This window comes from Electrona antarctica, assembly GCF_951216825.1.
Source record: "Electrona antarctica genome assembly, chromosome: 8".
Taxonomy (NCBI): domain Eukaryota; kingdom Metazoa; phylum Chordata; class Actinopteri; order Myctophiformes; family Myctophidae; genus Electrona; species Electrona antarctica.
In genome coordinates, this window is record NC_136789.1 from 20,642,016 (window position 1) to 20,652,843 (window position 10,828).

The window sequence follows — 10,828 nt, forward strand, 5'->3', positions numbered from 1 at the left end:
ACCCCTCTCTTTCAAAATGTGATGTTCATATTGTATTTGTTCACGTGTAGTACCCTACCATCATATTCATATTACTGGTATATACAATTCTGATTTAACAAACATACAGGACAACTCTTGTGGGTTCTCTTTCTTTTACTCTCCTCTATAGTTAGTTGGGTACGAAAATGTAAATAGTTGTTTCTACTTTCTACATATTACAATCTCTCCAGAATCCAACCATATTTATAGGCGAATGCATGCAGGAGGAAGGGCATTTTCTGATATCCTTCCTCAAGTGGCAGGCTTCCATTTCCCTTTCCTCACACATAGTCTCTCCTGTTGTAGGAGCTCGGTGCTATTGACCTTGGAGCAGCAGAGTACGCCATGTGGCTCTGGACGGGCAAGGGGTACCTGGTTTTCTCCTCCTGGGGAGGACAGCTACAGCAAAGAATGGACCCCCCTACCAGGAGCAGGAATGCCGCGGCCCAGCCCAGGTAGAGTGCCGCCCCGATCTCCATCTTCTGTCCGGCGGGGATTAGTGGGCTGTAGAACTCGATGACGATGGTGTGTGCCGACCAGGAAACAGGAACCAGCTGGGCCAAGGCGGCTGCAATGAACGCCCCGCCGGAGGAGGCCATCACCCTGGCTTTCACTCCTTCCTGCTCAATGCAGTTTGTGCACTTGGCGCCCACCACAGAGATGAGGAGTGCCACGACCCCTACCAAGATGGCCACCACTGAGAGAGCCCTGGCAGCCTGCAGGTCCTGGGGCAAGGCCAGCATGGAGTCGTAGACCTTGCACTGCATCTGGCCTGTACTCTGCACCACACAGCTCATCCACAGGCCCTCCCAGTACACCTGAGCCGTGACAATGTTGGCCCCGATGAAAGCGGAGACCCTCCACATGGGTAGGGCGCAGCTGACCACGCTCAGTACCCAGCCCAGCACCGAAAGACACACACCGACCAGTTCTAGTCCGAACGATGCCATTGCGCCCAAACAGGCGTCTCCCTGTAGATTAACTCCTGTTTGAAGGCTGTCCTCACTGAATGTTTCTTTCAAGCTGTTGTTCTGTTTTCCTTGTTGTCCTTTGCACCTCCTATCATTTATTGATATCTTGAGTGTTTCTCTTTATATACTGTACAGTAGCCTTTGTATGAAGTACAATTGTAGTAGAGTCACTCCCGTCTCAGCAGCCTGACCCTCTCAACCTTATCCACAAGCTTTCTTTACCTCCAATCTCTCCTCCTGTTGCTACATCCAAGAAAAGTTTTGTCACAGCATGCTCTTTCTCTAGACATGCACAGCTCTCTCTCCCTCTCTAGTGTGTTGGTGCTTCTGCAGTTGATGTATAGAATGGCTTATGCTTATCTTGGTATCGTTTATTACCCAGTGGTCAGGCACACCCAATGACGTGGCTCACCAAATCAAGCCAATCAAGCGTGTTCTAGGCTGTGTTTAGACCCGGGTGTGTGTGTGTGTGTGTGTGTGTGTGTGTGTGTGTGTGTGTGTGTGTGTGTGTGTGTGTGTATTTAGCCAATAAAGAGTAGGTTTTATGGCATAACCCTTTGACCATATAGTAGCACCGTGCAGGCGTGCACGTCCTCTTTATTGCTGTTGATGTGTAATGAGTGGCCAAGGTAGCTCTTTTAATGTGGTTGATAGGTAACCAGAAGGGGCCATCAGAGAGACCACCACTTTTCTACACTTTAGGCAAGGAAGTTTATTCATGTACACACATTTCAACAACAAGGCAATTGCTTTACATAAAACATAAAGAGCATTACTGTAAGCAACAGACGGCCTAGCTGTGGGCCAGAACGGGCCTGCCAGTGATAATATCTGTCCCGACAAATTCTTTTGTAAATAATTTACAATACAGTCCAGTAGGATTAAAATGAGAAATGGTTTCTCTCCATTCTAAGAGACCTTGAACCATGAAAGAGCAAGAGCTCTTGCAGTATATGACTGATCTCCAGATAAAATGTTAATTTGAAACTTATCAAGGATTAAATAATTGAATGCCACATTCAAGGATGAGGCATGCAGAATTACATAAGCATTTCTGTCAAATTCTGTGTGCACATACTTACTTTGGAGGCAGCTTCAGGTATACTTCAACACACATATTGGGCAGACTAGTCCAGTTCCTGACAGCCTTCGCTGCATGTCATTCCACATCCCCCTCCCCATTTCCTGTCAACCTACTATCCTATCAATATCAATAAAAGTATAAAAAGGCAAAAAGAAAATCAAAAAGAAGAAGACACTTAACTCCCAGGATTCATGACCACCTAAGCAACCATCAGCTGGCTGAAGCTGAAACTGAATGTCCCCTGCAGGATTAATAAAGGTCTACTGTACCTTACCTTACCTTATATGTGCATGTGCGTTTATTGATATTAACTCTATAAGGCTTATAGAGTTAATAATAAACGAACATGCACCTGACCTCATAAACAACCATTTGAGTTGTTCAAAGCCATGAACATGCTGTTGGGCAGTAATGCCAGCAATTCTGTTGTCCGTCAGTTAAATATGGTTACACAACTACTAGACCTAAGAGTATATGTAACGTATAAAATCATAATTTCTGGTTAATGGCAAACTGGACACAAAATTATGGGAAGTAGCGAAAGGTTATTGAATACCAACAGTCCTAGTCTTATTGGCAAAAGACTTTTGTCTCAATAAATGTGGGCCGAATTAAAACTTGTAGGCCAACTAGTTGTAGGAGGCATTTTTCAGCAACACAATTGTGGCGAATGTCTTCAAACATTGAATCCTATATGTACCACTGTATGGTGAAGCCAAATAAAATGTGTTGTGGATCAACAGAGAACTAGTTGCCCACAGACACACATTCAGGATGATCCTCTTTGATGAAGCTATACTTTATTATTTGGTTCAAACCATATTCCAAGGACAGCATGCCTGCATGTGCATCAGTGCATGCATGTGCGGAAAACAAGAACGTTCATCCCAAACACGCTCGCCCAGGGTCAAATCCAGCAACCTCTGAGCGGTCACCACTAGGCCGGTATTCCTAAATATTCTAACTTAAGTCAAACTATATGCCTAAACCTAACTTTATTCCTAAAACTAACCTTAGTATAAACTATCTAACTATGCTTTAAATCCTAATCTTAATCCTAACCTAAACCTCAGTAAAACAATTGAGTTTGTTTTGGGGCAAGCGTTACAGTTACGCATTGCATGTGCATGTGCTTGTGTGTGTGTGTGTGTGTGTGTGTGTGTGTGTGTGTGTGTGTGTGTGTGTGTGTGTGTGTGCGTGCGTGCGTGCGTGCGTGCGTGCGTGCGTGCGTGCATGCGTGCGTGCGTGCGTGCGTGCGTGCGTGCGTGTGTGCGTGCGTGCATCTCCTATATTCTGTCCTGATTGTGACTGCAACAATGTTGCTGCCACTATCAAACATAAACAAAGACTTTTAATCTTGTGTACTGTGCACCCCTTATCAAACTTCAATATTAGTCTAGACTCTAACACATCTGCCCTATGGCTAACCTGCTTGAAAATGTAACCGCGATAAGATAACACATAATAAATAATGATACATTTACATTAATTTGACGTTAGGGAAGTAAACACTCAAGCCAATAGCACAAACCATATCGGATGGCCTATATAATCAAATCCATGGCTGATGCAGTCCAATAACAAAGATTCAGAGTGCTTCTGAGCAACAAGTTGCTTCTCTGAGAAAATGGTAGCACTAAGATGGATTAGTTTGCAGGACAAACAATACCATGATGGTAGAAACATGTTGCTTGGCATTAGTTGAGAGATAGTTAAGCTGGGGTGGGGTTGGCTTGGTTAGGATTAGGGTAAGGACCTGGGAGGGGGGTTAGTTAAATGAGATTGTGCTTCATTCGTCTCCACTCAATGCATATAATTGTCCTATAAACCATCTATTCTATATTGAGCATTTTCATTTTCTGATAAAATCTATGGCTCTTTGAGGGAATCTGCTTACATTTGCACACTATAATCCTATTTAATTTACCAGAAAACACCAACCATTTGTGTTACTTATACAGCTATGCAGCTGCTTTTCATTAGCATTCAAAATGCTGTAGGTGGATTTAGAAGTTTAGACCCTAGAGTTTGGGGCGCTACACGGCCCTCATGTGCCACCTCTCTGTATCTGTCAGTCGTCCTTGTCAGAGCCATTGGTCTTGTCCCTTTCATGCCCATATATGGAGATCCCTGATGTCCTCAGTATACAGTATGCCCATATGGACATACTGATATGCTCAATATCATATAATTGGGAACTCTGTATATGGTTATGGCTGAGTCATGTGACATGAGCGTGATGTCAGCCGGACGGTCTGCCGGCCAGCCAATTCTAATTCAATTTTAAGCCAATTTTACGGTGTGTAGTAAGTAAGTAAGTAGCCTTGCCGAGCCATGAGGCCCATAGGGCAGGAGCCTATCTCCTGTTTCTGTAGTGTGAGGCAGCTTGATGTACAAGTACACCCCCTGGACATGACGCTAGTATGTCGCAGGGACTTACCCCCAATCCAACCCTTGATGCTGAGTGTCAAGCAGGGAGGCACTGGGTCCCATTTTTAGAGTCTTTGGTATGACCCGGCCGAGGATTGAACCCCGACCTCCCAGTCTCAGGGCGGACACTCTAACCACAAGGCCACTGAGCTGGTACATAGATTGTGCATCAATTGACCCATTCACACACACATTCATACACCGATGGCGGCGGAAACCATGCAAGGCACCAACCAGCACATCAGGAGCAATTAGGGGTTGTCCTAATTTGAGTCTTGCTCACATAACCTTGACTTCAATGTGAGCAGAATCAACTTATTCTCTTAAATATGTTCTTAATTTATCCATCCAGATGTTGTTCTACATTGTTTGATCCCATATTCCTGGTATTGACTTTCTGTTGTTTGCGCTTTTGTCTCATATCTTCTGGTCACATCATGTGTCCAATACATTCTCTTAACTTCACAACTTGCCATGTCATCTTGTTCTCTATCTGCACACGACTCAACTGAAACATCACTCAACACCCTTAGTTAGAGGGAGACCTTTAAGGACCACATGGTTGGTCAACTAAATTCACAGCATTCATAACTATAATCAGTCATGCCCGTACTCTGCAATATCACCAACACTGCCCTTTCGTGTCAGGAAACTGCATAGATTGCGAGCGTGTTGTATCAACTGAACACAGTAAAATCCTCAATGTTCATTTAACCTTTGAGAGTGTACGAATGTAAATGGATTTTACTGTGAAGGTTCACCTGACCCGGCTCTCTCACAGCGTTTGATTAACAAGTTTCAGTTAGCAAAAGGATTATCTCTACTCTCTTCTTGTTTGCCTTTGTGCTAGCAGGGGAAGAGATGGCAGGTGACTGAACACCCTACCATTATAGGTGCATTGTGACACTGGAAAATGTGACACTGGACACTGTTAAAAAGGAGTCCACCCAAGGTTTTAAAGTATGTTTCCCTACCAATACATTTTAGTTCCAGCTATAGAAACAAACTATACTATCAAAATGAAAAATCTATTCTGTCTTGCCTAATAGGTAAGCAATGTCACTCTTAATTCTTTTCCCTGGAATTTCAGCCACTCTGTTAGTGTACTGTATGTGCCTAATCATTATAGCCAAAGGTACACAAAGGTTCCACAGTCTTTGAATGAGAAAACGTTTGTGTGGTAATATTATGGTGAGACAATTGCTCACTTGAACCAGATATTGCATTATAGTACAGTACTTGCTCCTACATCACTGCCAAACATACCACTTATCGATGTATCAACAACTCTGTGAAATTAGAAATGACTTTGCAGTTTGATGAATAGCTTTTAAGAGAACTTCCGACTGCCAATTCCTTTTATTTTTTATTCCAATCAATCTAGTTCTTGGGCCTCATTCATAATTTTTCGGGGGATTTATGCTAAATCATTTCCCAATAAACTACGCCTGATTAAAAGAAAATACAAAAATACAAAAATGCATACAACTATAAGTTATTATTCTAAATATTTTAACATGAACAGGGATGACTATGCATTTGGATAAGGACCAGTTACAGACTTCCATGTCGATATTGTGCCACATGAGTCCCTTTGGGGAAAAAGTCCCTTTGGGGAAAAAGTCCCTTTGGGGGAAAAGTCCCTTTGGGGGAAAAGTCCCAAAAGTCCATTTGGGGGAAAAGTCCCTTTGGGGAAAAAGTCCCTTTGGGGGAAAAGTCCCTTTGGGGAAAAAGTCCCTTTGGGGGAAAAGTCCCTTTGGGGAAAAAGTCCCAAAAGTCCCTTTGGGGGAAAAGTCCCTTTGGGGAAAAAGTCCCTTTGGGGGAAAAGTCCCTTTGGGGAAAAAGTCCCAAAAGTCCCTTTGGGGGAAAAGTCCCTTTGGGGAAAAAGTCCCAAAAGTCCCTTTGGGGGAAAAGTCCCTTTGGGGAAAAAGTCCCTTTGGGGGAAAAGTCCCTTTGGGGAAAAAGTCCCAAAAGTCCCTTTGGGGGAAAAGTCCCTTTGGGGGAAAAGTCCCTTTGGGGAAAAAGTCCCAAAAGTCCCTTTGGGGGAAAAGTCCCTTTGGGGAAAAAGTCCCGTTGGGGAAAAAGTCCCTTTGGGGGAAAAGTCCCTTTGGGGAAAAAGTCCCTTTGGGGGAAAAGTCCCTTTGGGGAAAAAGTCCCAAAAGTCCCTTTGGGGGAAAAGTCCCTTTGGGGAAAAAGTCCCTTTGGGGGAAAAGTCCCTTTGGGGAAAAAGTCCCAAAAGTCCCTTTGGGGGAAAAGTCCCTTTGGGGGAAAAGTCCCTTTGGGGAAAAAGTCCCAAAAGTCCCTTTGGGGGAAAAGTCCCTTTGGGGGAAAAGTCCCTTTGGGGAAAAAGTCCCAAAAGTCCCTTTGGGGGAAAAGTCCCTTTGGGGAAAAAGTCCCGTTGGGGAAAAAGTCCCTTTGGGGGAAAAGTCCCAAAAGTCCCTTTGGGGGAAAAGTCCCAAAAGTCCCTTTGGGGGAAAAGTCCCTTTGGGGGAAAAGTCCCTTTGGGGGAAAAGTCCCAAAAGTCCCTTTGTGTTTATTGATATTGAACCAAACAAAAGAAAGGTATTGCACCTACATAACCCCAGAGAACTTAAATGCTCTCCTTCATGTGCGCTTGCTCTTTGTTTTGAAATGGAAAATGCATACACAGTAATTACCTGTCAAAATGGCCACATAGAATAACCCGGAGTTATGTCATGTTGAGTCAATGTTTTCAAATTTGTCACACAATTTATAGCATATATCATCATGTCTTTGATTGAAAACATGTTGTGTTTAGATATTGGCTGAACTCCTCAACTGATTAAATGCCATGCCATGCCGTGTGTGTGTGTGTGTGTGTGTGTGTGTGTGTGTGTGTGTGTGTGTGTGTGTGTGTGTGTGTGTGTGTGTGTGTGTGTGTGTGTGTGTGTGTGTGTGTGTGTGTGTGTGTGTGTGTGTGTGTGCATTGACCGTACTGTACATAGAGCTAAACACACACCAGTGAACCAGACTTATACCCCGCCCAGCTTCCGTTAAACTTTGTCATGGTCTCTCCCAGCCAGTCACACACCAAGTTTGTCTTGAGGTGCTCGTTTCAAGTAATACCCATGGTTACTAGGAGCAACCTCAGTAGGTCACAGGGTCCTGGCACTGTCCATGTTGTAAATAGATTCCTTAGATGCTTGGCTGTAGGCCTTTTCAGGGGCCCTTGGATTTTGGCAGCCCCCAAAAAGATTTATGGACCATTAAAAGAGCATTTAAAATGTCTTTGAACACTGACAGATCAAACAATGTCAGAACAACCACTATCTGTTTCCCTTTGTGAAAAGGCTTCCTTGGAAGAACCAAATGCACCATGCTACTTTCCAAGTTGTGTGTTATGTAATGCTGCATTGACCAGCGTCCTGATGAACTCTATTGTGCTTGTGAGGTCAGTGTGAACTGCACAAATCTGTGTAGGAGTTTAAAAAGATTCAATTTAATTCAGATCAATACATCATTATTGTCCTTGGAGAGTGATTCTGGTGAAGCATAAAACATTATAGACAAGAAGAACTGTAAAAGAAAAAAATCTAATTTATACAAAGTGCAATTAATACATTACTGCAGTTGAATATACAACATTCAACAATAAAAGGTGGACTGTTACAGTTGATGATTGATGAAAGGAATTGTTTTAGGAATGAATGAGCTTTGAGCTCTGAGTCTGGACCTCCACCCAGAGGGCAGATGGTGTAACTCCTGGTGCAAGGGATTCCCATCCCCTTGGGGCTAGGATTTGAGGTGGCCTTCCTGCCCAGGTGTCTGTAGTAGCTACAGAGCAGAGCAGAGAGTATGTGTTGGGAGACTACTACTCCTCCCATTAGGATTCCTAAACCATCAGGAAAAAGTGAAAAAATAAAAGTTGAGAAGTAGGCTATCATTTCCACTGAATCTGTAGCCTGCCTACTTCAAAAGAGTGATCTATGAGAGAATGATCTATGCACACATCCTGTCTCTTCTCACGGAATATCACAAAACGATGGAGCGAGTGAAATAAAGAATTTCACCCACTTTGCACTAAAACTAAAACTGATCTCTCACACACACACACACACACACACACACACACACACACACACACACACACACACACACACACACACACACACACACACACAAGCAAGCCTTTTTTTATAAGGAAACTCTGCTGCCTCCCTTGGGGCATACTGGAGAACTGCAGAGATGGTCGGGTATGTGAAAGAGTTTGATGTTTCTTTCATGTCTGTATGTGTGGGAGTGCAGGAGGTTAAGCTTTGTGAAACACAGACCTGTCAGATATGCTATATATCATCCTTGCTTTTCCTTACACGGACCCCTATTTGTCTGCTCTCTCAGCTGCCATTACAGCTATATCAAAGCCTTCGGGTCAACTTTCCAGGACAACAACCAAGTGTGTTCTGCATCACAGTCAGTCTTCTGTCTGTCTACAGCCTGAGAACACACACAGGCTTAACTAGGATCGGGCAGATAATTGATTCAATGGAACAGTTCATTAGGTCAGGTTGCCTACACAGGATAATCATTAGGTTATATGACTCTTTATTACTCTCTTCTTATGGTGCCTTTTCTCTTCTGTGACGTATCGTTCAAATGTGAAGGGCTTTTTCACACTCTAGGCTAGTTGGTAGGCAATAATACATTTATTTCCGCCATACAGGATGGAAACTGACTTTGGATTCCTTCACATAATTTTTGGAAATAATACAGGTATATTTACATATTATTTGTAAATGAAATGACTATAAATCATCATTGTGTTGTGAGCATGTAGATAAGATATTTTTGTAATATTTATACACGTAATATTTATACACATAATACACACACACACACACACACACACACACACACACACACACACACACACACACACACACACACACACACACACACACACACACACACACACACACACACGGGGTCCTTTGTTCCTGGGTTCATGAATCATCATGACTGAGAACATTTTGTTTGTATTTTGTTTTGACATTTGGCATTGTGTTCTCTGATATCTAACATTCCTTTGGGAGCTGTGATAATGAAGATTTTCCAAATTATTTTATACCCTTAGTACCCCTAGTGCTTCATTTTGGAGTATTTTAATGTTTTCCGTTTTTTTATACTGTCGTGTATGTTTGTGGATATTGTGGATATTGCGTGGATATTGATATATGAACATGGATATGGTGCACATAAATAAATACAACTACCGGTATACACATCTCTGTTGATGGGCAGAAACCTAAACTTGTGCCCTCAAATGAGTATCTCGTTCCCTCGAAATAGTATCTCATGCCCTCAAAATAATCTTGTGCCTTTGAATTACAATCTCGTTCCCTCGAATTAGGTTAACTAGACCTGTACGTGCCCGTCGGCCACCGGCCTACTTGAGAACGATGCAACTTTGGAACCTAATAATACCTGTTGTCAACTTGTCATAGCACCCGTTTTAACTGTCTGTCTGTGTGTGTGTGTGTGTGTGTGTGTGTGTGTCCCTAATGGAGATGTCTGTTGTATCTGCCTGTCTGCCTGTGTCTGAAGAGGGCAAACTGACTGACTGTGAAAAGTGGACTGGTTAAGTAATCAATTGTCAGGTGTGGGGTTGCCATGGCAATCAATTGGCTGAGGCAGAGGCTGGAAATTGCACAGGTGAGGGGATTTAGGCTGATTAGGCCCACTGGCAGAGCCTGAGCAGAGCCTTTTGTGGTGGTTCTGGAGAACCGTGGGTCCGACCGACTCGATACCGGGCACTGCACTCCCTGCGGGGGTGTGGAACGCGTGTGTCGAATTAGAAGTCGGTGGGGCAAACGGTTCTCGAGTTACGTGCATTACAACAGCTTGAAAGATATGTCCTTGGCATAAAGTAATTTTTTTGGCCAAATTAACATTTCTGTCTAATTCTATACTCTCCATTTCTGCTTCATTGTGCCTTATTGTCTATGACAAGCCATTCCAACCAATCAAAATGGGCAGGGGTGAGGTGGGTTCTGGGAGTAAGGCCAAGTAGTAGCACAAGTTTGTTTTGGGATGTCTGGAGCCTTGTTTTAAGCCGGGTCTTTGAGATGATGTGGTACCATGAGGTGCATGCATAGTCGAAAAAACCTTGTATGAGGGTATTTCTGTTGTCATGAGCTCAGTGTACACTGTACAGGATTGTTCTTTGGTTGATTTTTTACATTGGTGGCCATTTTATCACAGGAAAGATTTGCCTCCAGAATGGAACCTATAGTACTATTGTCACCAACTTTGTGTGTGTGTGTGTGTGTGTGTGTGTGTGTGTGTGTGTGTGTGTGTGTGTGTG

At 43.3% G+C, this 10,828-nt stretch overlaps 1 protein-coding gene across 1 annotated transcript; it reads right to left on the reverse strand.

The window, feature by feature from the left end:
* Positions 1-302: 302 nt before the first annotated feature.
* Positions 303-971, reverse strand: LOC306927661 (claudin-4-like; the record flags this gene model as incomplete). The annotated part of the gene is made up of 1 exon (XM_079507470.1): positions 303-971. The coding sequence occupies one exon, from the start codon at positions 969-971 to the stop codon at positions 303-305; it is 669 nt and encodes a 222-aa protein (XP_079363596.1).
* Positions 972-10,828: the final 9,857 nt, after the last annotated feature.